General features: G+C 44.1%; 1 protein-coding gene and 1 pseudogene across 1 annotated transcript; one reads left to right on the top strand and one right to left on the bottom strand.

Moving 5' to 3' along the window:
• Nucleotides 1-1,014, bottom strand: part of LOC112619313 — a 54,402-nt pseudogene extending 53,388 nt beyond the window's left edge.
• EMC3 (ER membrane protein complex subunit 3) lies at nucleotides 854-26,940 on the top strand. Its single transcript, XM_025377712.1, is given in 8 exon segments — nucleotides 854-1,198; nucleotides 10,434-10,491; nucleotides 10,828-10,921; nucleotides 14,607-14,711; nucleotides 15,386-15,467; nucleotides 18,464-18,543; nucleotides 19,324-19,406; nucleotides 25,427-26,940. Coding segments are annotated over 8 exon segments (786 nt in total). The 5' UTR covers nucleotides 854-1,043; the 3' UTR covers nucleotides 25,556-26,940.
• Nucleotides 26,941-27,756: the final 816 nt, after the last annotated feature.

The raw sequence follows: 27,756 nt of genomic DNA on the forward strand, positions 1-27,756 counted from the left end.
CTGTTCCCTAAAAACCTAGTAAAACAAAAACAAACCAACACAAATCAAGTTAGAACTGCTTTAATAGAGTAGACGAGAGCAATAAATGAACTATCAACCTCCCCGGCCCCGGCTCCGTTTTTGAGACACGGTCTCTCTCGCTGTGTCGCCTAGGCTGGAGTGCAGTGGTGCTATTATTGACTCATTGCACACTCGACGTCCTGAGCTCAAGTGATACTCCCACTTCAGCCTCCTCAGTAGCTGGGACGACAGGCGCATACCACCAAGCCCAGCAGAAAGACACCTGTGGGGATTATCCCATCTCAGGGCAGATGAGGAAACCGAGGATTCGGGCGCGGAGTCTCAGAGAAGAACGACGACCGCGGACCAGGCCTAGAGATTAGGCCGCAGGGGAGCGGGGCCTGCAGAGACTATGACCACTGCTCCACTTACTCACCAAGAAGTCGTCACTCGTAGTTTTGTTTATTTATTTATTGTTTTGAGACGGAGTCTTGCTCTGTCGCCCAGGCTGGAGTGCAGTGGCGCAATCTGGGCTCACTGCAAGCTCCGCCTCCCGGGTTCAAGCCATTCTCCTGGCTCAGCCTCCCGAGTAGCTGGGACTACAGGCGCCCGCCACCACGCCCGGCTAATTTTTTTCTATTTTTAGTAGAGACGGGTTTCACCGTGTTAGCCAGGATGGTCTCGATCTCCTGACCTCCTGATTCGCCCGCCTCGGCCTCCCAAACTGCTGGGATTACAAGGGTGAACCACCACGCCGGCCCGCCGCAGGTAGTTTTCCACTTTCCCGCCAGGCCCGACGCTGCTCTGACGCCACCAAGGCGCGCCACGTCGTGACGTCAACTTTCGCGCCGGAAGTGTAAGGCCGGGCAGCCCAGCTGAAGGCAGTAAGCTGGCCTCTCCGTTGCAGGGTAGTTCTGGGATATCGGGGCAAAGGGGCGTGAGAAGGCCCGGAGGCGAAGTCGAAGAGAAGCCGAAGAGAAGCAACTGCGCCCTGGAGAAGAGAAGCTCGCCCATTCCCGACTGGGAGCCAGCTTTCAGTGAAGATGGCAGGGCCAGAACTGTTGCTCGACTCTAACATCCGCCTCTGGGTGGTTCTACCCATCGTTATCATCACTTTCTTCGTAGGCATGATCCGCCACTACGTGTCCATCCTGCTGCAGAGCGACAAGAAGCTCACCCAGGAACAAGTATCTGACAGGTCAGCCCCCTCCCTTCTCCTGCCTACCTCACACCGCCGTGACCTTGGGCAAGAAAGTGCAGGAGTTGTGTCAATTTGCCTAGGTTCACGTCGCGTCCCCACTGGCAGGGTGACCTTACCCGTTATCTCTGTGTTTCACTTTTGTCCCCTGTGAAATGGGGATGATAACAGTACCTGCTTCATAGACAGATAGGAATCAAATTAGATGATGTCTGTAAAGCCCTTAGCACAGGATCTAGGACGTATTGAGTTTTGAAAAAAAACGGTGCTGTTAATCCTTTACGTTAGTCGCCAACCTTCGGTGGGTTTACCTATGAATTATCCTTTCGTTGAGAAGAGTGCCAGGTGCGTTACTGCTTTTAGTCTTTGTAATATCCAGTCAAGTGAGTGTGATAATCTGCATTCTACCAAATTACTGTACCAGGAGTCGGACCTGGCGGGACTGTCAGCTGAGATGCTAAGTACCAAAGCTCTTTGCAGTCTGTAAAACTGCTGTTAGAGATGTAAGGAATTGTAGTTATCATTTCCCCCCTAGAGTGGAGGCAACTTCCTCACATATTTCATTGCAGTATTTATTTATCTACGTATTTACTTATTTTTGAGACAGAGCTTCGCTCTCGTGGCCCGGGCTGGAGTGCAGTGGCGTTATCTCAGCTTGCTGCAACCTCCGCCTCCCAGGTTCAAGCGATTCTCCTGCCTCAGCCTCCCGAGTAGCTGGGATTACAGGCCCACACCACTACACCTGACTAATTTTTGTATTTTTTGTAGAGACAGAGTTTCACCATCTTGGCCAGGCTGTTCTCAAACTCTTGACCTCAGGTGATCCACCTGCCTTGGCCTCCCAAAGTGCTGGGATTACAGTTGTGAGCCACCACGCCCAGCCCCTCATTGCAATATTTATATACAGAAACAGGAATTTGAGATGATTTTAGATGGTTATCTAGACATGTACCCCTTCATATTAGAGTAATAGTTTTCTCCCAGCTACTTGGGATGCTGAGGCAGGAGGATTGTTGGAGACCAGCCTGGGCAACGTAAGGAGACATTGTCTCTTAGAAAAACAAGCAATTATCAGTCAGTTCTGATTACGTTCAGAAACCATCTCAGGTAAGTGCTACTGTATGTTTAGCACCTCCCTCTCACATTAATTTCTCGTTTTAATAAAGAGAGTAAGCCTCAGACTAAGAACTTTCCACAGGTAATAGTATCTAGTTAAAATTTAATAATGTTGTTTTGATTCTACTGTACTTATTTTAAGTTACTTTCTTTTTTGTGACAATACTGTATTTCCATTTGCTGGTAATTTAAAGATTCCTTTAAAATCATATAGATGGGAAAAAAGTTGATATATAAAAAGTATTAAATATGTAATGACACAAGTGCTAGACAAAAATTCTGACCCATGGCATGAGAACGACTGAAGTTTATTTAGGAAGCACTGCTGTAACATTTCCCAATTATGCCAAGAAGAATAGCAACCATTTACTCTGTCAGGCACTATGCGAAGCACTTGTATTCATTAACTTATTTAAAACTCAGAACAACTCTATGAGGTACATATTGTTGTCTCATTTTATAGAAAGTGAAGCTTTAACAAGTTCCATGGTCACACATGGTGACATTCAGGACTTCACACCAAGCCTTCTGGTCTTGGGCTTTTCGACTATACCACAGCGATCACTGTCTTTCGGTAGCATTAGTTTTAGAACTGACCAGAGCCAGCACCCCACCCTGGAGTGAACCTTAAGAAGTCAACTTACTGGCTGGGTGTAGTGGTGGCTCACCCCTGTAATCCCAGCACTTTGGGAGGCCGAGGTGGGTGGATCACAAGTTCAGGAGATTGAGAACATCCTGGCTAGGATGTTTCTACTGAAAATACAAAAAATTAGCTGGGCATGGTATGCTGGGCGCCTGTCGTCCCAGCTACTCAGGAGACTGAGGCAGTAGAATTCCTTGAACCCAGGAGGCAAGAGCTTGCAGTGAACTGAGATCATGCCACTGCACTCCAGCCTGGATGACAGAGTAAGACTCTGTCTCAAAAAAAAAAAAAGTCAACTTACTGCTTGAGTGTGGTGGCTTACGCCTGTAATCCCAACACTTTGAGAGGCCGAGGCAGGCAGATCACGAGGTCAAGAGATCAAGACCATCCTGGCCAACATGGTGAAACCCTGTCTTAACTAAAAATACAAAAATTAGCTGGGCGTGCTGGCACATGCCTGTAGTCCCAGCTACTCGGGAGGCTGAGGGAGGAGAATCACTTGAACCCAGGAGGCGGAGGCTGCAGTGAGCCGAGATCACACCACTGGCAGCCTGGCGACAGAGGAAGACTACATCTCAAAAAAAAAAAAAAAAAAATGTCTATTTATCACAGAAAGAAAGGCTGTAGAAAAATGCAAAGTGGGCCGGGTGCAGTGGCTCACGTCTGTAATCCCAGCACTTGGGAGGCCGAGGCAGGTGGATCACGAGGTCAGGAGATCGAGACCATGCTGGCTAACACGGTGAAACCCGGACTCTACTAAAAATACAAAAAAATTAGCCGGGCGTGGTGGCGGGCACTTGTAGTCCCAGCTACTTGGGAAGCTGAGGCAGGAGAATAGCATGAACCCGGGAGGCAGCCCTTGTAGTGAGCCGAGATCGCGCCACTGGGCGACAGAGCAAGACTCCGTCTCAAAAAAAAAAAAAAAAAAAAAAAAAAGCAAAGTGGAGAAAACTCAGACATTTAGCATTTTTTGGCACATAAATTTTTCTTATTTTAGCCTTACATTAGCGCTACGGCAGATACTCCTAAATACATTTTTACAATTGAAGAAAAGGGATCCTGGAAAAGTTAAGTAGTCTTCCCAAAGTAACCAAAGTAGGGAAATATTGTGCCTGTACTTGAACTCAGATCAGTCTCACTCCCAGTTTAAACCCTCTTGAACCATGATTCCTGCTGTTGTAGATTCTCTACCATGATTTTCTGCCCATGGTTCACTATTAGAGCAATGGTTCTGAATTATATCTGATCCAAAGCTCTCTTTTGTAACCCCAAAATGAAATTCACAGTTAGTGTAGTCTGTTTACAATAACTTTTTTTTTTTTTGGAGACCAGTCTCACTCTGTTGCCTAGGCTGGAATGCAGTGGCGCAATCTCGGCTCACTGAAACCTCTGCCTCCCCAGCTGAAGTGATTCTCCTGCCTCAGCCTCTCGAGTGTCTGCGATTACAGGCATGCGCCACCACGCCCGGCTAATTTTTGTATTTTAGTAGAGACGAAGTGTGAGCCATCACACTCAGCCAAGAACATTTCCTTAAGAAGGAATGTAACAGCTGGGCACAATGGCACATGCTTGTAATCCCAGCACTTTGGGAGGCTGAGGCGGGCAGATCTTTTAAGGTCAGGGGTTCGAGACCAGCCTGGCCAACATGGTGAAACCCCATCTCTACTAAAAATACAAAAATTAGCCGGGTGTGGTGGCATGTGCCTGTAATCCCAACTACTCGGGAGGCTGAGGCAGGAGAATCACATGAACCTAAGGACTGGAGATTACAGAGAGCCGAGATCTCGGCGCTGAACTCCAGCCTGGGCGACAGGAAGACTCCGTCTCAAAAAAAAAAAAAAAATTCCACAGATTTCCACACGTATCCCTAGAGGGCAGTACCACCCCCATGAGGAACCAACCACCGCTCTAGAGAAAACTCAATGTCTCTGCTCATAATTGCTGCATCCCTTAAGTGAGGTAGCTGGATTATACCAGCTCTTACATGGAGTGACTCAGCCTCATCAAGTCATCATTTGACTTGGTAAAATGCTGTACACTCTGAACCAGCCTAAGTCCAAGAAAAAGGTGTGTTTTAGTTGTAAAACTTTTTTTTTTTTTAAGAGACAAGTCTTGCTGTGTCCCCCAGGCTGGAGAGCACTGGCACAGTCAAGGCTTACTGCAACCTCAATATCTCAGGCTCAAGTGATCCTCCCGCCTCAGCCTCTCGAGTAGCTGGGACTATAAACGTGTACCACCATGCTCAGCTAGTCTTTAGATTTTTTGCAAAGATGGGGTCTTCTCTGTTGCCCAAGCTGGTCTCAAACTCCTGGTCTCAAGTGATCCTTCCATCTCGGCCTTCCAAAATGCTGGAATTATAGGCATGCGCCACTGTGCCCAGCGGTATAAAACATTTTTCTAAATATGCTGTAAATGTCCATTAGCAGCCTGGCGTGGTGGCTCACGCCTGTAATTCCAGCACTTTGGGAGGCAGAGGCAGGCAGATCACGAGGTCAAGAGATTGAGACCATCCTGGCTAATACGGTGAAACCCGTCTCTACTAGAAATACAAAAAATTACCTGGGCATGGTGGGATGCGCCTGTAATCCCAGCTACTCGGGAGGCTGAGGCAGGAGAATCGCTTGAACTGGGAGGCAGATGTTGCAGTGAGCCGAGATTGTGCCACTGCACTCCAGCGTAGGCGACATAGCAAGACTATGTCTCAAAAAAAGAACATTTCCATTCGCACCAGGCATGGTGGCTCAAGCCTGTAATCTCAGCACTTTGGGAGACCGAGACAGGTGGATCACATGAGGTCAGGAGTTGGAGATAAGGCTGGCCAGCACGGCGAAACCCCATCTCTACTAAAAATACAAAAATTAGCTGGGCGTGGTGATGCACACCTGTAGTCTCAGCTCTCTGCAGGCTGAGGCAGGAGAATCGCTTGAACCCAGAAGGCAGAGGTTTCAGTGAGCCAAGATCACGCCACTGTACTCCAGCCTGGGTGGCAGAGCGAGACGAGACAATGTCTCAAAAAAAAAAATTTTTTTTTTAACAGGTTTTAAGCGAAAGCTGTAAAATACATGAATAAAATATATTAGACTAGGTTTGGGGATAGAGTATGTGTAAAAAATGGTTCTCAGACTTGACAAATATTCTACTGACTTTTTGGAAAGGAAGAAACATTGATTCTTCAGAATGTGGAACTCTGGTTTGAGAAGTACTGATTTTAAAGTTTTATTCTAAGAAAATATCTTTCAGGCCTGGTGCAATGGCTCATATCTATAATCCCAGCACTTTGGGAGGCTGAGATGGGAGGATCCCTTGAGCCCAGGAATTTGAGACCAACCTGGCAACATAGTTAGACCCTGTTTCTGCAAAAAACAAAATAAATAGAAGATGTTCTTCAGTTGCAAATTACAAAGTTTTATCTTCATAACAGTACAGAGACTTATTTTTAGATATTCATGAAAATAAAAATACAAAATTAAAAATTTCTTGTAGAATTTTCTAACTTCAGAGAACATAGCTATGGATCTCAGCTTAAGAAAGCAAGTGTTTAGAAAATACAGGATAATTTACGATTGCTTATTTAGGTCTTGAAATACATCAGGGTCACGATACTCAACTTCATTTCTACATAATTGTTCAGCGGTGTAAATGTAGGAGATCTAGATGAATTCCTCTTGATTACACTGCCTGGGAAAGTCTTGAGTTATCGTAGACTGAACAAGTGTTTTCCATTTGTTTTTCTGGAGACAGGGTCTTGCTTTGTCACCCAGGCTGGACCAAAGAGGTCGAGGCTGCAGTGATTGAGGCTGCAATCACAGTGGTGCGATCATGGCTCACTTCAGCCTCGATCTTCCGGGCTCAAGTGATCCTCCCACCTCAGCCTCCCGAGTAGCTGAGACTACAGGCACATGCCACTGCACCTGGCTAATGTTTAAATTTTTTGTAGAGACAGTGGTCTCATTATGCTGCCTAGGCTGGTCTCGAACTCCAGGGCTCAAGCGATCCTCCCGCCTCAGCCTCCCGAAGTATTGAGATTACAGGCGAGAGCCACCACACCTGGCTGTGAACAAGGTTTTTTGATGGCCTACCATGTGCCTTGTACTCTGCCGCATGCTATGGGGTACAGTATAAGACAAGGTCACAGCCCTGCTCTCAGAGTTTCTGTTCAAGTGATAAAATATGCAAAGGGAAAAATAATAGACATTGTTAATCTAGTGCTTAGGATGTGCCAGGTAGAGTCATATAAGATCATATATATGAAGAACTCAGCCTAAAATTCTCCACTTGGCTGGGTGTGGTGGCTCACACCTGTAATCCCAGCACTTTGGGAGGCTGAGGCAGATGGATCACTGGAGTCCAAGAGTTAGAGACCAGCCTGGGCAACATAGTGAGACCCTGTCTCTACAAAAAAAAAAAAACACAAAAGTTTGCCAGGTGTCATGGTGTGTGCTTGTAGCCCTAGCTACCCAGGAAGCTAAGATGGGAGGATCACTTGAGCTCCGGAGGTCAAGGTTGTCATGAGCCAAGATTGTACCATTGCACTCTAGCCTGGACAACAAAGTAAGACCCTGTCTCAAAAAACAAAAAATCCTTCATTAGTTTCCTTTTGCTCTTAAGACAATGATCAAAATACAGTGGGACCTGGCTGGGCACGGTTTTTCATGCCTGTAATCCTAGCACTTTGAGAGGCCGAGGCAGGCAGATCATCTGATGACAGGAATTCGAGACCAGCCTGGCCAACATGGTGAAACCCCATCTCTACTAAAAATACGTGAATTAGCTGGGTGTGGTGGCACGTGCCTGTAACCCCAGCTACTTGGGAGGACGAGGCAGGAGAATCACTTGAACTCGGGAGGCAGAGGTTGCACTGAGCTGGGATTGCGCCATTGCAGTTCAGCCTGGGAGACAGAGTGAGATTCCATCTCAAAAAAAAAAAAAAAAATACAGTGGGACCAGTCTGGCTCTTGCACACCTCTGAAGTCTCGTTTTCACCACATTTTCTGTAGTTCTCCTTCTTCCAGCCATATGGCCTTTGCTCAGGTTCTCAGAGGCAGAGTGTTTACCTCTATGAGGCTTTTGCCCATTTTGTTTACACCAGCACTTTGCCAAGGTAATCCTCACTCATCCTGAAGAGTCCAGCTTAATCCTACATCCTCAGCAAACCCATCTCTCAGACCTTGACTTCCCAGACTCCATCACCTCCTGCTTATGCACTCCTCCAATACCATCCATCTCTCTTCCTAGGACATGATAATTGAATTTCACATTTATTCTTCTGGTTATTTGGTTAATGTCTTTCTCCCTCACTAGAGTTTGACCGTCATAAGATATGTGTATTTCGATCACCATTCTTCAGGTCACCTGGCACTTAGAAGTTCAAGAAATATTTGTTCAATGAAAGAATAAATCTACCCTTGTACAGAATATGAATAGAGACTTAGGGAATTTAAGTGACTTGCCCAAGATCACATGGCTAATAAGTGGCAGAGATGGGATTGAACCCACGTGTTCAACTCCAGAGCTTAAGTTTTTACCCATTACTCTAGACCCAGTGCTTCTTAGACTGTCAATGGTGAAGGGCCGGTTTTGGGGTTTTTTGTTTTTTAAATTTCTAATCTCTTGTAGGCTAATACTTTTGTAAAATATTTTGATCATGTATTTGGATGTTGTGACAATGTCAAATTATTATAAAAGTCTCTAAATCCTTACTCTCAATGTCTGTGCTTATCACAGACCAGCATTGGAACACTGACCACACTTTGAGTATCTTTAGCAGCCAGGGAGCAGAATGTATTACATGTTGCCTCTGTAGCCCTGTAGATGAAGTAGAGAACTGTACAGCATAATGAGCTCAGGAGGAAAGTGGAGAGAATTCCATGAGGGCTCCAAGCATTGGGAAAAGCTTCGTGGAGATGCTGAGGCTTGAAGAAGGTGTTAAGACATGATGGAGTAGAACTTGGAAAGGAAAGGGCACTGGAACATTCCCAGCATGTGGAGAAGCTAGAATATGTGTATTGTGACAAGGGAGACCTCAGCGGTACTGACTGCTTAGAACAAGTGGTTTGTATTGAGTAGACAGAGAAAGCCAAACACAGTTTTTTTGTTTGTTTGTTTGTTTGTTTGTTTTTTGAGATGGAGTCCTGCCCCAGGCTGGAGTACAATGGCGTCGACTACGCTCACTGCAACCCCCTATCTTCCAGGTTCAAGTGATTCTCCTGCCTCAGCCTCCCGAGTAGCTGGGATTACAGGCACAGACCAGCACACTTGGCTAATTTTTGTATTTTTAGTAGAGACAGGGTTTCACCATGTTGGCAAGGCTGCTCTCAAACTCCTGACCTCGTGATCCTCCTGTCTCGTCCTCCCAAAGTGCTGGGATTATAGATGAGAGCCACCGTGCCCAGCCCCTACCAAGCACAGGTTTTATTATGTTCATTTCTGTCCATAATTTTTTTTCATGTTTCAAGAAGATTTCCATTACTTTAAGGGCCTTTTCCTCTTTTCCTCCTTTAATGAACTTTTGAGTACCTAGAAAAAATTAATATTTTGATCTCTGTTTTATTTGTCATTTGCGTCTTAGCAACACCCATTTGTTGCATAACACGGTAGTCTTTGTTTTTTTTTTTGGAAGCAGGGTCTTAACTGTTGCCCAGGCGGGAGAACAGTGGCACCATCTCAGCTCATTGCAACCTCTGCCTCTCGGGTTCAGGTGAGCCTTCTACCTCAGCCTCCTGAGTAGCTGGGACTACAGGCACGTGCCACCGGCCTGGCTAATTTTTGTATTTTTTTTTTTTTTTTTTTAGAGACAGGGTCTTGCTGTGTTCTCACACTCCTGGGCCTAAGTGATCCACCTGCCTTTGCCTTCCAAAGTGCTGGGATTAGAGGTGTGAGCCACCACACCCGGCCTAGCACAATATTTGATGATGAACTACGGCTCTAATAGTTAATTTAAGTTCCCCTAGTAATTTCATTTATTTATTCAATAGCTGTTTGCTGAGAGCTTTCTAACAGTCTGACTCCTGGGTAGGATTTCTGTTTGTCCATCAGATAGCAACCCTCTCAAGGCCTGTTCTCATTTCTCTGTAGGTAATAAGAAATTCCTTCTTTTATCCTCACTCTTCTCCCTTTCTCCTGACCCCAGATCTCCTGAGCAGTGTCCAACTATTCTTTTCACTCAGAGAAGGCGTCTTCCTAGCTTATTATCAAATAAGCAAAAGCTGGATGTAATGTCCCAAATGTACCTTCCTCTGAAATATTTATTTGTTCAGAAACATAGTCACTTCTGAAAAATACTTTTCTGAAAACCTAATTGTTAGGTTAAATATGTTTACGGTGGTTTCAAAGATACTTGTATTTTGGAAAGTTTCCACACAGAGCTGTTACCAAATAGGCCCTCTCTTGTGTTTAAATAGTTCTTCTACTTGACTCTCCGATTTTCTTCTAGTGTTTCACTTTTAAAAATCTCATTGTGTTGGTTGTATTTTTCAGTCAAGTCCTAATTCGAAGCAGAGTCCTCAGGGAAAATGGAAAATACATTCCCAAACAGGTACTCATTTATCTTTTATTAAAAAGCTCCCCGATTCACTGTTGGGCAGTAGATATCTGAATGTTTTATAAGGGGACTTTGGGGAAAGCTGAAGGTTGGCAACTTAGTAATTAAGCTGTGGCCTGGTGGTGTTTGCTGTCATGGTGACCTCACCCTTCTTAGGAAATTGTTTTTAAATGTGACTCAGCTAAAGTGTCAGGTTGCCTGCCAAGTAGGCTGACAGCTCTGAGCGGAAAAGCATATCCTAAAGGCCTTCTGACTAAGCCCCTGGGGAGTAATTTGACAATTTGCTGTGTCATAGCTCTTATACTTAAAACACTTTTTTTCCTCTACTAGTCTTTCTTGACATGAAAATATTACTTCAACAACCCAGAGGATGGATTTTTCAAAAAAACTAAACGGAAGGTAGTGCCACCTTCTCCTATGACTGGTATGTTTATTCCTTTCACTCATCTTTAAGGAAGGTTTTTAACATAGGTCATTGAGTGGGGTGGGGTGGGTGTGGGAGAGGGCAGGGAGGGTGTCATTTTGTTTAAATGTTAAATTGCAGAAGATAGTAATCTTAGACCTTGGAAATCATCTAGTACAGGGATCTATGGAAGTGGAATTCTCTTTTTCAGTTAGATTTTCTGAGAACCCTAATGTATAAAGTGGATTAAAAAAAATAGTTCTCAGGCCGGGCGCGGTGGCTCAAGCCTGTAATCCCAGCACTTTGGGAGGCCGAGACGGGCGGATCACGAGGTCAGGAGATCGAGACCATCCTGGCTGACACGGTGAAACCCCGTCTCTACTAAAAAATACAAAAAATTAGCCGGGCGAGGTGGCGGGCGCCTGTAGTCCCAGCTACTCGGGAGGCTGAGGCAGGAGAATGGCGTGAACCCGGGAGGCGGAGCTTGCAGTGAGCCGAGATCACGCCACTGCACTCTATCTAGCCTGGGCGGCAGAGCGAGACTCTGTCTCAAAAAAAAAAAAAAAATAGTTCTCAGCTGATGGAGTGGGGAGACCAGAGCTGTTGTCCGTGGGTCTCTCCTTATTGCTGTTCTCAGGACCCAGGGTTCTAGGGAGCACAGTTGGAAAAGCATTCCAGCCTGGCTCTCACCCAGTGCCTGGATCCCCTTCCGACAGATGGCTGCCCAGCTTCTGCCTAAATGAGGAAGAGTGCACTACTTCCGAGACATGCCATTTTGTTGTTAGATGTGATTGTTTGGTCTATCCTACAGTTTTGGCTCTCACATTTTCTACTTCCACTGATCCCAGTCATGTGAAAAATACAGCATGTTAAAAGTAAAACAGGCCAAGTATGGTGGCTCATGCCTGTAATCCTTGCATTTTGGGAGGCCGAGGCAGGCAGATTGCCTGAGGTCAGGAGTTCGAGACCAGCCTGGTTTACATGGTGAAACGCCGTCTCTACTAAAAATACAAAAGTTAGCCCGGCATGGTGACAGGTGACTGTAGTCCCAGCTACTTCGCAGGCTGAGTCAGGAGAATTGCTTGAACCCCGGAGATGGAGGTTGCATTGAGCTGAAGTCCCATCACTGCACTCCAGCCTGGGCGACAGAGCAAGACTCTGTCTCCAAAAAATAAAAATAAAAAAAAAAGGAAAACAAAGTAATTTGTTGTTTTGTGTTGACTCTCCTCTCATTTTAGTACTATTCACTTCTTTAGGTGAGACAGCCAGCTATTTTAAACCCATAGGGAAGGTATTATAATTAGTTTTTTTTTAAGAGTGACTAACGTTGTATGGAGTTCATTTTTTAACAAGTTTTTAAGAAAATTTACAAGAAACAAAAGACCATTAAATATATGAGAAGTTACTTGACGTCACTAATAATCCATGGAATACCGATTAAAACAAGGTATCTTTTTTTTTTTTTTTTTTTTTTGAGATGGGAGTCTCACTCTCTCACCCAGGCTGGAGTGCAGTGGTGGCGATCTCAGCTCAATGCAGGCTCTGCCTCCTGGGTTCACACCATTCTCCTACCTCAGCCTCTTGAGTAGCTGAGATTACAGGCGCCCGCCACCACACCCGGCTAATTTTTTGTATTTTTAATAGAGATGGGGTTTCACCATGTTAGCCAGGATGGTCTTGATCTCCTGACCTCGTGATCCACCCGCCTTGGCCTCCCAAAGTGCTAGGATTACAGATGTGAGTCACCGTGCCCGGCCAAGATATCCATTTTTTTTTAGCCCCATAAGCTGTCAAAAGATTGAAAAGATTGAACCGGGCGCGGTGGCTCATGCCTGTAATCCCAGCACTTTGGGAGGCTGAGACGGGCGGATCACAAGGTCAGGAGATCGACACCACGGTGAAACCCCGTCTCTACTAAAAATACAAAAAATTAGCCGGGCGTGGCGGCGGGCGCCTGTAGTCCCAGCTACTCAGGAGGCTGAGGCAGGAGAATGGCGTGTACCCGGGAGGCGGAGCTTGCAGTGAGCCGAGATCGCGCCACTGCACTCCAGCCTGGGGGACAGAGCGAGACTCCATCTCAAAAAAAAAAAAAAGATTGAAAAGATTGGCAGGATCCACTATTGTCAATGTCGAGGAAGTTAGGCCCCCTCACCATTGGCGGGAGTGGCGAGAGGTGGGGCTTTGCTGACAGTCTGACAATATCTATCAATTTTAAATGTACAAATCCTTGGACCTAGAAATTCTAAGAAGTTCTCTTACAGAAACACATAAACATGTAGATGTATGTGCAAGATAATTGTCGGCAGCATCATTTATCATTGTCAAAAACAGTGGAAACAATCCATAGGTCTACTCAAAAGTGATTGGTGTGACCACACCGTGGAATCCTGTGCAGACATTAAAAATATTGAGACTGGGTACGGTGACTGACACCTGTAATCCCAGCACTTTGGGAGGCCGAGGCAGGCAGATCACTTGAGGTCAGTCAGGAATTCAAGACCAGCCTGGTCTGGTGAAACCCCATCTCTACTAAAAATACAGAATTAACTGGGCATGGTGGTGTGTGCCTGTAATCCCAGCTAGTTAGGAGACTGAGGCAAGAGAATCACTTGAACCTGGGAGGCAGAGGTTGCAGTGATCTGAGATCATGCCACTGCACTGCAGCCTGGGCGATAGAGTGAGACTATGTCTCAAAAAACAAAACAAAACAAACAAACAAAAATGCCCAGCACAATGGTTCACGCCTGTAATCCCAGCACTTTGGGAGGCCAAAGCGGGCAGATCACGAGGTCAGGAGATCGACACCATCCTGGCTAACATGGTGAAGCCCTATCTCTACTAAAAATACGAAAAATTAGCTGGGCATGGTGGTGGGCGCCTGTAGTCCCAGCTACTTGGGAGGCTGAGGCAGGAGAATGGCATAAAACCGCGAGGCAGAGTTTGCAGTGAGCTGAGATCGTGCCACTGCACTCCAGCCTGGGCAAGAGAGCAAGACTCCATCTCAAAAAAAAAAAAAAAAAGGAAATATTGAGAGGGAGCTATTCAGTGTGGAAATATCATCCACAATATATTACTAATAATAAGCATAGTAGCATAGTATCTCCGTTTTGTGTGTGTGTGTGTGTGTATATATATATACACACACACATATACATAAAAGTTGTAATATGTGTATGTAGAGAGAAAGATGGAAGGATATACAACAAATAAGTGTTTAGAGAATGGGCTTAAAAGAACTGTCTACATCATACATTTTTATGTCATTTGATTTTTTTTTAACAATAAACTTATTTTAATTATCAAGTATGTTAAAAATTTACAGAAAATTGGAGCCAGGCACAGTGGCTCACGCCTGTAATCCCAGCACTTTTGGGAGGCTGAGGTGGGTGGATCATGAGGTCAGGAGATTGAGACCATCCTGGCTAACATGGTGAAACCCTGTCTCTACTAAAAATACAAAAAATTAGCCGGGCGTGGTGGCAGGTGCCTATAGTCCCATCTACTCGGGAGGCTGAGGCAGGAGAATGACATGAACTCAGGAGGCAGAGCTCGCAGTGAGCTGAGATTGCACCACTGCACTCCAACATGGGCCCCAGAGCGAGACTCTGTCTCAAAAAAATAAAATAAAATTTACAGAAAACCAGGAGGAAGTCCCTGGCAACAGAGGTAAAACTTAGTGGGTTTCTTGTTTGTGCTTTTGTCTTAGATCCTACTATGCTGACAGACATGATGAAAGGGAATGTAACAAATGTCCTCCCTATGATTCTTATTGGTGGATGGATCAACATGACATTCTCAGGCTTTGTCACAAGTAAGTTACAGACCCAGCCGACTTCATGTTACCCAGAGAGATTCAAGTGCAACTGAGACACTAATATCATAGGTCGTATGTTTTCTTGTGTAAACTGATAATAGTCTTTGAACAAAAAATTTACTATGTGATGACTTTTATGACTTTTGCCCGAAAGTGATCCTAAGTTCATGATGTGGATGCTTTTTAGCCAGATTAGATTCAAGCAAGTGACTTGCTAGCTTGCTTCCAAAACTAATATGGTATTCTAGTTGAGCAGGATAAAGGGAAGCATATTTCTATTTTGACTTCGTTTGCTAGATGTTAGGGTGAGTTTTCTATTTGTTTATAAGTTGATTTGATTTTAATCAATTTGGTTTCTTAGTAACATAGTTCTATGCTTATATATTCCACTTAGAGTTTAACAGATTGGTGCAAATTTTTTCCAAATTTCAGGTCACAGCTCAGTTTGAGTCCCTTCTTCCTCGGTAAGCTAGAAGCAAGTATTATTGAGGGAAACTAGAGCAGAGTGGCATTTTGACTGTCTTTTCTTCAGAAATTGCCACAGATTTTCTTGTGGAAGTCGTTTTCCAAAAGCTATGTGGCACAGAGTTCCCACCTCCTCTGGGAAAGATTCACACTTATTCTAAAAATAAAACAGCTCAGAGTGATTGTGAACTTTTTCTTCTCTGCAGCCAAGGTCCCATTTCCACTGACCCTCCGTTTTAAGCCTATGTTACAGCAAGGAATCGAGCTACTCACATTAGATGCATCCTGGTAAGAACTTTCTTCTGTTTAATAAAAATACAAACCACACTTTGGGAGGTCAGGGTGGGAGGATCACTTGAGCCCAGGAGTTTGAGACCAGCCTGGGCAACAGAGTAAGACCCTGTCTCAAAAAAACAAAAACAGGCGGGGTGCAGTAGCTCACACCTGTAATCCCAGCACTTTGGGAGGCTGAGGCGGGCAGATCACAGGTCAAATCGAGACCATCCTGGCTAACACGGTGAAACCCCATCTCTACTAAAAATACAAAAAATTAGCCAGGCGTGGTGGTGGGCGCCTGTAGTCCCAGCTACTCGGGAGGCTGAGGCAGGAGAATGGCGTGAATCCGGGAGGCGGAGCTTGCAGTGGGAGGAGCTTGCAGTGAGGGGAGATTGTGCTACTGCACTCCAGCCTCAGCAACAGAGTGAGACTCCATCTGGAAAAAAAAAAAAAAACGTAAACAAAAATCACACAAACCAAAATCTAAAACCAGTGCCCCTTAAAGATGAGGATTTCTGGCTGGGTGTAGTGGCTCACACCTGTAATCCCAGCACTTTGGAAGTCTGAGTGGGCGGATCACAAGGTCAGATCGAGACCATCCTGGCTAACAGGGTGAAACCCCGTCTCTATGAAAAATACAAAAAGTTAGCTGGGTGTGGTGACTGGTGCCTGTAGTCCCAGCTACTCAGGAGGCTGAGGCAGGAGAATGGCATGAACCCAGGAGGTGGAGCTTGCAGTGAGCTGAGATCACATCACTGCACTCCAGCCTGTTCGACAGAATGAGACTCTGTCTCAAACCAAAAAAAAAAGATGAGGAGTTCTAATTTGCATACTTCATTGGAATCGGTTTTTTAAAGGTTTTTTTTTTTTTTTTTTCCCCAAGACTGTGTCTCACTCTGTCACCCAGCCTGGAGTGCAGTGGTTCTATGTCACTGCAATCTCCACCTCCTGGGTTCTAGTGATTCTCCTGCCTCAGCCTCCCGAGTACCTGGGATTACAGGCGTGCACCACCACATCTGGGTAATTTTTGTATTTTTCGTGGGGACGGGGTTTCACCATGTTGGCCAGGTTGGTCTCAAACTACTGACCTCAAGTGATCCATCTGCCTCGGCCTCCCATAGTGCTGGGATTACAGGCATGAGCCACCACGCCTGGCCAAAAGTTTTTTTTTTTTTTTTTTTATTGAAACTCCACTCAAAATGCCATGGGTGGTTTATGGCAACTTTTACATGAGTCTAGCAAAAGGAAAGAATGTGTCACCTCTTTTCTGTCACAATTGGGGGCTTAAAACTGCAGGGGTGGATGTATCAGCCCCCAGAAAGTTAAAAGTTTAAGCCAGGAGTTCTGGCCATGCAATCATTTTTAGTCATACCTGGAGCTTATGAGAGTGGAATTTTGTATTATTTTTTTTTCCAAAGTACATTACTATTAATGATAATAGTTTTCATTAGTTCTAGTCACTGTGCTTAGCATTTTCTGTATTTTACCCTCATAGCAACCTATGAAACCTATGTAGGAATTGACATTTGACAACAGTCTGTCCAAATCCAGCACCCATGTGTTATTTACCACTCTTTATAATTTTTAAAAAGAGATTTCTCCTTCTGAATACCACTGTTTTTTTTTTTGTTTTTTTGTTTTTGAATGGCAGAATAAGACAACTTAAAATCTGAAAAGCTCTTAGAAAATACTGCTACAGTATCTGGAACCTAGTAATGCTGCTTCACGTGGCCTCTCCAGACTCTTTTGCCTGTGGCTTCCCAAAGACTGACATAAAACAGAGAAAAAGAATAATGGACAAAATGGGGATTACTAGTGGTAATCTTGACTACTTGGTTTGAGCAGAGTCCTCTAGGATGTGTGGGAGGAGCAGGACAGGCCAGAGGCTGGGAAGTCTGGGCCATGCACAATTCTGCTAGAGAAGAAAAGCTGTACATTATATGAGTACCATGAGTCTATTCAACTTTTACCTTCCGGTCTCCTTGGGCTAAACAAAAACTTCATGGATTGGAGAAAAGCTTATTTATCTTTTCTCAGCATCCAGAGAGGCATGTGACTAAAATGATATCATGGACAGAAGGGAGACTGGAACCCCAGTGTACAATTACCACTGTGGTGAGATCAGCAACATTGTATTCAGACAGGCCATTTACTTACCTGCAGCCTATGGAGTAACCAGAGTAGACTTTTGCCTTTATGTGACCCACTTGTTGGAATGACTATGGATCTTTCCATTTATCATTTTCCATACTCATTTTTGGTTTTAGTTTTTATTATATGCAAGCCTATTTATTTTATGGAGGTTGAGTAGGAAACATAAGCTAAAGGAAGCCTCAGTGATATAGTTCAAAACTTGGAATGACTCTCCCAGTAGCTATAGTCCTCGGTACTATATTTCCTGAAATCCACCTCTCATCCCTTCCTGTAAGTACGGAACACACCCAATGGCTCACGCCTGTAATCCTAGCACTTTGGGAAGCTGAGGTGGGCAGATCACTTGAGGTCAGGAGTTCGACATCAGCTTGGCCAACATGGTGAGACCCCGTCCGTCTCTACTAAAAATACAAAAATTAGCCAGGCATGGTGGTGCGTGCCTGTAGTCCAAGCTACTCAGCAGGTTGAGGCAGGAGAATCTCTTGAATCCCGGTGGCAGAGGTTGCAGTGAGCCGAGATTGCGCCACTGCACTCCAGCCTGGGTGACAGAGCGAGACTCTGTCTCAAAAAAAAAATAATAATAACTATGGAACACACCAACACTTGTGATTTCGAAATCTCTTGGGAATGGAATTCAGAATGAGAGTCGTCTTTGGATTTTTAAAAATGTAGTTCTGTGTTGTTGAGACTGCTTTAACAACTTGTGTTTCTTCTGTGGTTGTGCTTTGGATGAATACAGCCCATCCAAGGTGACTTCTTTACAACACTGAACAACTTTGGGTGGTAGGAAAGTGGGAACGGCATTACTCTCTGATATAATAACTAACCACACCATTTTCCTTTTCCTTTGCCAGGGTGAGTTCTGCATCCTGGTACTTCCTCAATGTATTTGGGCTTCGGAGCATTTACTCTCTGATTCTGGGCCAAGATAATGGTGAGAAGCATGTCAGGTTTACTAAGCAAATACTTCCATAGATGAATCATCCATGTTAGAGCCAGAAAAGTCTTGTAGGTTATGCTGTTTGTTACCACAGTCAAATAAAATGTTTCCTTCCTTCAGTTTCTGAGGTATTCTGAAAGACTTAAAAATTCCAGGGGTCAAACTGAAGATCTCAATTCTCTCTGGCAATGACTGGGACAGTATTTGATTCCCCAGAATCTGATACCATCATGTGAGGGATCCAGCACCAGCAGTATAAGCCTGTGAACCTAAAGCTTAAAGAAGGCCTGGTTTGTCAGTCATTTCATTGACTAGAGCCCTTGCCAGTACTAATCCTTGCTCTCTTGTTTACTGGCTGGGACCTCAGAAAAGTTACTCAACAAGTTCCTTAACTTCAAATTCTCTATTTGCTTATCTGTAAATAAGGACTTTATTAGTTGACCTGTGGGGTTATTAGGAACAGATGAAGTAGAATATGCAAACCACTTAGTGAAGTACTTGGCATACAGTAGTTGCTCAATAACTGGTGCCTGTTATTGTTGAAATTTGAAATGAAGTTTAGAGCTTCCTTTAGTGATCTCTTTTTTGCTGTTACTATCCCCATTTTTCAGGAGACACAAAGTGACTTTCCTAGAGTCACATAGCCAGTGGGTGACAGGGCCAGTCGTGAGGCTGTAGTCCAGTTCTCTAATCTGTGTGAAGCCCATTCTTCCCCTTGGGTGCTGGGGTGCTCGCTGAGTCCTGGCACTCATGTAAGTGTGTCTTATGCTACAGCCGCTGACCAATCACGAATGATGCAGGAGCAGATGACGGGAGCAGCCATGGCCATGCCCGCAGACACAAACAAGGCTTTCAAGGTACACTCTATTCACCATTCAAAGCCGCAGCGATGCTCTGAAAGGTGTTATCAAGAGCTATTTTAAAAATAGCTTCCTTGCAGGGAGTGTTGTGTGGTTCCATCGTTTTAATTTAAACTTAGCAAAAACATAGTTTACACGTCTCTTTTTCCTGAGGCAGAACCATTTATTAAGTAAATTGGAAATTCTTGGTACTTTTACTGGTTTTTAAATGCTCACCAGAATTTAATCCACACTATCAATGATGCCATAAAATAATCCAATCAGAGGCGTGAGGTAAACATTTAGAATAATTTGAACGTTTTTGAACCCCATAGATATCAGATATAAATTGCATTAAAAAAAATCAATACTGGCCGGGCGCAGTGGCTCACACCTGTAATCCCAACACTTTGGGAGGCTGAGGCGGGTGGATCAGGAGGTCAGGGGTTCAAGACCAGCCTGACCAACATGGTGAAACCCCATCTCTACTAAAAATACAAAAAAAATTAGTTGGGCATGGTGGCGGGCGCCTGTAATCCCAGCTACTCAGGAGGCTGAGGCAGGAGAATTGCTTGAACCCAGGAGGCGGAGGTTGCAGTGAGCTGGGATTGCACCACTACACTCCAGCCTGGGCAACAGAGTGAGACTCTGTCTCAAAAAAAAAAAAGAAAAAAAATCAATACTAAGAGCCTTTTCACAAAAAGGTTCTAGAATTTGCATAATTTAGCATGATTTTTGTGGAACAAAATCTCACTGTGTTTCATGATAAAAACTAGAAAGAGAAGGGAAGTTCTGGCCCGGGACAGTGGCTCACACCTGTAATCCCAGCACTTTGGGAGGCCAAAGTGGGTAGATCAACTGAGTTCAGGAGTTCAAGACCAGCCTGGCCAACATAGTAAAACCCCTTTTCTACTAAAGATACAAAAGAAAATGTGCTGGGCGTGGTGGCAGGCGCCTGTAATCCCAGTTACTTGGGAGGCTGAGACAGGAGAATTGCTTGAACTCAGGAGGTGGAGTTTGCAGTGAGCTGAGATTGCACCATTGCACTCCAGCCTGGGTAACAAGAGCAAAACTCCATCTCAAAAAAAAAAAAAAGAAAGAAACAAAACAAAACAAAAATGAGCTGGGCATGGTGGCATGTGCCTATAATCCCAGCTACCCAGAAGGCTGAGGCAGGAGAATCGCTGGAACCCAGGATGCGGAGGCTGCAGTGAGCTGAGATCATGCCACTGCACTCCAGCCTGGATGACAGACCAAGATTCTGTCTCAAAAAAAAAATAGAGAAGTTTCTCAGCCTGATAAAGGGCATCTATGACAGACCCACAGCTAACATCATACTCAGTGGTGAAAGACTGAAAGCTTTCCCTTTAAGATCAAGAACAAGACAAGGATGTCTGTTCTTGCCACTTCTATTCAGCATTGTCCAGGATGTACTAGCCAGGGCAGTTAGGCAAGAAAAAGAAATAAAAAGTCATTCTGATTAGAAAGGAAGTAAAACTATCTCTGTTTGCAAATGGCATGGTGTATGTAGATCATCCTAAACAATCCACAAGAAAACTAACAGAGCTAATAAATAAGTTCAACATACAAAAATCAATTGTGTTTCTATATACTGGTAATGAAGAATTGGAAATGAAAGTAAAACAATTTTATTCATAATAGTATCAAAAGGAATAAAATATTTAGAAACAAATCTAACAAAAGAAATGGCCTTGGCCGGGCATGGTGGTTAACACCTGTAATCCCAGCACTTTGGGAGGCTGAGGCGGGCAGATCACGAGGTCGAGAGATCGAGACCATCCTGGCCAACATGGTGAAACCCCATCTCTACTAAAAATATAAAAATTAGCTGGACATGGTGGCACATGCCTATAGTTCCAGCTACTGGGGAGGCTGAGGCAAGAGAATCACTTGAACCCGGGAGGTGGAGGTTGCAGTGAGCCAAGATCGCACCACTAGACTCCAGCCTGGTGACAGAGCGAGACTTCATCTCAAAAAAAAAAAAAAAAAAAAAAAAAAAAGAAATGGCCTTTTGTTAGATTTCAACTGATATGCTGAAAAATTACAAAACATTGCTGAAAGAAATTAAAGACTTAAATAAATGGAAAGACACCCATGTTCATAGATTGGAAGACTTAATATTATTAAGATGGCAATAGTCTCCAAATTTATCCACAGATTGAACACAATCCCTATCAAAATCTTACCTGCCTTTCTTGCAGAAATTGACAAGCTGCTCCTGAAGTTCACATGGAAATTCAAGGGAATCAAAATAGGCAAAATTGGAGAACTTGGCCGGGCGCGGTGGCTCAAGCCTGTAATCCCAGCACTTTGGGAGGCCGAGGCGGGCGGATCACGAGGTCAGGAGATCGAGACCATCCTGGCTAACATGGTGATACCCCGTCTCTACTAAAAATACAAAAAACTAGCCGGGCGTGGTGGCGGGCGCCTGTAGTCCCAGCTACTCGGAGGCTGAGGCAGGAGAATGGCCTGAACCTGGGAGGCGGAGCTTGCAGTGAGCCGAGATCGCGCCACTGCACTCCAGCCTGGGTGACACAGCGCGAGACTCCGTCTCAAAAAAAAAAAATTGGAGAACTTACATGCTGTGGTTTTAAAGCCTATTACAAAGCTGTAGTAATCAAAACTGCACAGAAATAAAAACTGGCATAAGGAGAGATATAGGTCAATGGAATAAAATGGAGAGTTCAGAAATAAACACATCTATTTATCTTCAATTGACTTTCAAAGAGGGTACCGAGACTATTCAGTGGGGAAAGAATAGTGTCCATTCAATGAATGGTGCTGGGAAAAGGATATCTACATGCAAAAGAATGAAGCTGGGCACCTATTTCACACCATGTAAAAAAGTTAAGTCTAAATGGTTCAACAGGCATGTGTAGTGCAGAAGAAAAAAAAAATTAGGTTCAAGTTAGCTTAGATGTGGTGCATGCCTATAGATAGGGGCACCACTTGAGCTGAGGAGTTTGAGGCTGCAATGAGCTATGATTGTGCCACTGCACACCAACTTGGGTGACAGTGAGACCCTGTCTCAAAAAGAAAAAAGAAATCAAATGGGTCAAAGACCCGAATCTTTAATATTGCGTGATATTACTTATATAAAATATTTGGAATAGGAAAATTCACAGAGACAAGGAAGTAGGTTAGAGGTTACTGAGGATGGGATGGGGGCAGTGGGGAGTAGTTGCTTACTGTGCGCATTTTCTGTTTAAGAGGACATAAAACTTTGGAAATGATAGTAGACGTGGGTACACATTGTGAATGTCATTAATGCGACTGAATTTTATATCTAAAATGGTTAAAATGGTGTATGTTATGTTACATATATTTTACCACAATAAAAAAATAAAAATTTGGCTGGACATAGTGGCTTACACCTGTAATCCCAGGACTTTGGGAGGCCGAGACAGGCAGATCATTTGAGGTCAGGAGCTTGAGACCAGCCTGGCCAACATGATGAAATGCCATCTCTACTAAAAATACAAAAATTAGCTGGGTGTGGTGGCGCACCTCTGTAATCCCAGCCACTCAGGAGGCTGAGACATGAGAATTGCTTGAACCGGGGAGGCAGAGATGGCGGTGAGCGGAGATCGCACCATTGCAGATGCAGAGGTTGAAATGAGCCAAGATGGCACCATTGCACTCCACCCTGGGCTACAGAGTGAGATCACTCTGTCTCAAAAATATTTAATAAACAACTAAAAAACAGTGAGAGGGCCGGGCACGGTGGCTCACGCCTGTAATCCCAGCACTTTGGGAGGCCGAGGTGGGCGGATCAAAAGGTCAGGAGTTTGAGATCAGCCTGGTCAATATGGTGAAACCCCGTCTCTACTAAAAATAAAATTAGCCCTGCGTGGTGGCGGGTGCCTGTAGTCCCAGCTACTCAGGAGGCTGAGGCAGGAGAATCACTTAAACCCGGGAGGCGGAGGTTCCAGTGAGCCAAGATCGTGCCACTGCACTCCAGCCTGGGCGATGGAGCGAGACTCCATCTCAAAACAAAAAAAAAAAAACAGTGAGATACCACTTCGTGCCCACTCAGATGGTTATAATAAAAAAAGATGAACAATAACAAGTGTTGGTGAGGATGTGGAGAAATTGGAACCCTATTGTTGATGATGGTGCAGCCACTTTGGAAAACAGTTTTTCCACCATTCCTCAAACAGTTAAAACATAATTACTGTATGACCCAGCAGTTTTACTCTTAAGTAAATACTCAAGAGAACTGAAAACATATGTCCACACAGAAACTTATGTGAGAATGTGTTCAGAGCATGATTCATAATAATCAAAAAGTAGACATAACCCAAATACCCATCATCTAATGAAAGGATAAACAATGGAATATTTTTGAATATAATGTATGTTGTATATACAGTAGGATATATACAATGGAGTGTTATTCAGCTATAAATAAGAGTGGAATACTGAATCATGTTAAACAGGGAAGAACCTTGAAAGCATGCTAAGTGAAAGAAAATAACAAAAGGCCACATATGCCCAGAATAAGTGAAAAAAGATACGGAAAATAAAGGAGTTGTGGGAGGTGAATAATGGGAACTGTGTATTGTTTGGTATGTGGTTTCTTTTTGTTATTAGATAATAACAAAATTATTATTAGATATTATGTAGATATTAGATAGTGGTGGTGGTTGCACAATGAATATACTAAAAATCACTAAATTGTACACATTAAAGGGGTAAATTTTATGACATGTAAATTGTATCTCAAAAACCCACTCATGAACTAACATTTGTATTTCACATTAGATAAGCTTACTCTATCTATCTATCTATCTATCTATCTATCTATCTATCTAGGGTCTCACTGTGTCACCCAGGCTGGAGTGCAGTGGTACAATCCTAGCTCACTGCAACCTTGAGCTCCTGGACTTAAGCATTCCTCCCATCTCAGCCTCAGTACTGGTGCATAAGGAGCCAGTACTACAGGCACACACCACCACACCCAACTAATTTTGTATAGAGATGGGATCTCACTATGTTGCCCAGGATGGTCTTGAACTCCCATCCTCAAGTGATCTTCCTGCCTTGGCCTCCCAAATTGCTGGGATTACAAGCGTGAGCTACCACACCTTGCAAGCTTTTTTTTTTTTTTTTTTTTTTTTTTAAATTTATTTTTAAAGACGAGGTCTTACTATCTCTAGGCTCATCTAAAGATAGGTTGTCTAGGGCAGTCTCAAACTCCTGGACTCAAGCTATCCTTAGCCTCAGCCTCCAGAGTAGCTGGGACTATAGATGTATGCCACTGCACCCACCTCATAAAGCATTTTTTAGACACTCACTAATTTAGGGCAAAGTAGTCAGATTAATAGAATATTTGAGAAATGTAATTTCTTGGAAAATTCTGCAAATTTATTTCTGCTCAACCTATTACTAGTTTACATCTAAATGATTATATGCCAAAACCATTTTTTAGTTCACACCATCAAAGTCTTTATCGCAGTGATTAAAAATTACTGGACAAACTAATGAAGTGCCATTGTGTATCTGGACATAAGGATGGAGTAAGTGTTCTTAGGCCCACTGAAAATACCCCAGCCATTTATGTCAAAGCATTGTGGACCATGCACCATTTAAACCAGATGACAAGTCCCTTGATTAAAGAGCTGAGAATCAGCACTAATTTGTCTGTTGTACATCCCTCAAGAGTACTGTGGGGCACAAAGGTGCTTAGTGAGCGTGAGCTGATAGACGGGTTAAGCGCTGGGGACTTTGCAGTCAGACCAAAATTTAAATCTCAGCTCCATTAGCTCCTAGTGCCAGTGGCCTTGAACAAATTATTTGACCTCTTAGCCTTAGTCTCCTTATCTATAAATTGAGGGGTGGCACGAAGAGGGGGAGGAGAGGATGCGTGTAGCAGCATTTCCCTTGTAGGACTGAATGAGCTTATACATGTGGATAGCACACTCCAGCTTTTAGCCTGGAGTAGGTGGTCACTGAAGGTTAGTCACAGCTGTCAGTAACAATTCCCTCTTCCTGCTGGGTGTTCTCTTCCATTACAGACAGAGTGGGAAGCTTTGGAGCTGACGGATCACCAGTGGGCACTAGATGATGTCGAAGAAGAGCTCATGGCCAAAGACCTCCACTTCGAAGGCATGTTCAAAAAGGAATTACAGACCTCTATTTTTTGAAGACTGAGCAGGGATTAGCTGTGTCAGGAACTTGGCGTTGCACTTAACCTTGTAACTTTGTTTGGAGCTGGCACCTCTCAGAATAAAAAGGAGGATGCAAGAGCTGGCAGGCATGCAGCAAGGCTTGTTCTTGTCTGGGCTGGGTTCCCCTTTATGTTTGAAACTAGAGGAAATAGGAGTATGCTGGGCAACTTGTTATTTTTAAAATGTTGTAAATGTTCCTTTTGGTGACTCTAGTAATGAAAGTCAGAGAAAGGGGGAAACCTCAAGCTACTGATAATATATAAAATCTTGGCCGGGCACAGTGGCCCACGCCTGTAATCCCAGTACTTTGGGAGGCTGAGGCGGGTGGATCTCGAGGTCAGGAGTTCAAGATCAGCCTGGCCAAGATGGTGAAACCCTGTCTCTACTAAAAATACAAAAAAAATTAGCTGGGCATGGTGGTGGGCACCTGTAATCCCAGCTGCTCAGGAGGCTGAGGCAGAGAATTGCTTAAACCCAGGAGGCGGAGGATGCAGTGAGCTGACATCGCACCACTGCACTCCAGCCTGGCAGACAGAGCAAAACTCCGTCTCAAAAAAAAAATATATATATATATATATGTATGTATATATATCTTAGCAGCAGCCCAGTCTTCGGAGGAAGCATTGTTAATTATAGCTAATGATTATGTGCAGTCAGTCTGACATCTGGCCACAGTAAACTCCTGTTTTCTTGGGATCCAAACACCCTGTGTTTTACCATTAGTTTTGTTAGTATTGTTAACTTTCTTTACACAAGTAAACCATTTCCACTACCAAAGGTTTAGAAACTATGGGTGAACAAAATGAATCTCCCTGTATTGTTCATTTTGAGCCTACATAGAACAGAGATCAAATATGTCAAAACCTTATTCAAATAAACTCTCTTCAGAGTGAATACCCAGGGCCAGGACAGACTCGGCAAACCTTCTATATCACTTAATTCTGCCCAGCGAAAATCAGTGACCCTGAGGCACTGCCAGATTCTAAAGTGCCTTTGGGATCATCAGAGACCGGCTATAAATAATGCAAAATCTTGATCTGGATGTCAGTATATGAAATCTTATCAAATCCATTGACAAATCGGTGCTATACTGGAAATGGCTATTCCTTTGGGTGAAGGACCTCACTTCCCAGTTGCTGGGAACGAAAGAGAATTTACATATTGCTGTAAGAAGGGAGAGACGGCAGTTGTTGGTAGACATGTGGATAAGGGGCCCAAGAATAATTCCGTCTGGATTAAAGGTCCCAGGGAAGTGACAGGGTGCCATTGCTCTACCAAGAGGTGACTATAATTTGCATGTTGAGTGCAGTAATTAAGAACAAACGACTCTTGACCCCACAAATTAAACCATCCTGTTTTCTTTGCCTGTGAAAATGTTGCCTCTGTAAGTCACTAACAACCTTCTGCCGACAGTTAGGACTGTCTATCTTGGACCAGTGCGGGGAGTCTAAGATGAAAGAGATGTGAACCTTGCCCTCAGCTCACAAGAGAGAGACACATAAGAGCTTTTTAAAATTTTTTATTACTTTTTTAGAGATGGTACCTCACTGTGTTGCCCAGACTGGTCTTGAACTTGTGAGCTCAAGCCATCTTCCTGCCTCAGCCTCCCAAAGTGCTGGGATTATAGGCATAAGCCACCATGCCTGGCTAAAAGAGACCTTTTTTTGAGGTCACTGAATCTGAGAATCTGGAATCTCTGACCCTGGCCTCCAGAGCAACATATGTGGGCATAGACACGCACACGTCCCTCTAAAGCTTATTCATAATGACCTGCAGACCCAAGAAACCCTGACCTTTAACGATAGTTAAAATGGCTGCTTACACCAGATATAAAAGGAACAAGTGTTCACAGGGGAGCTAACCTTTGACCTCGGTCTTGAAAGACTTCCTCTGTGTAGAGGGCATTCCAAGCAGAGAAAACAGAATCAGCAAAAGCCCATGGATTAAACTGTCTGCAATTCATTGCACCCCAAGGAAGTGGTCCAGTATGCCCTGGAAAGGTCCAGGTTGGGTAGCATGCAAATGGTAATTGGTGATTGAGTGGTAGCCACCTCGTTCCTCTGCATCAGGAGCATTTGAGTCTGCCTCTTCACTCACACAAGGCTTTACCTTTTTCCCTTGTAGCAAAGGTGGGTGGTTAAAATGTGTGTGACCAGCCTGGCCAACATGGTGATACT

Source organism: Theropithecus gelada, chromosome 2, assembly GCF_003255815.1.
Source record: "Theropithecus gelada isolate Dixy chromosome 2, Tgel_1.0, whole genome shotgun sequence".
NCBI lineage: Eukaryota > Metazoa > Chordata > Mammalia > Primates > Cercopithecidae > Theropithecus > Theropithecus gelada.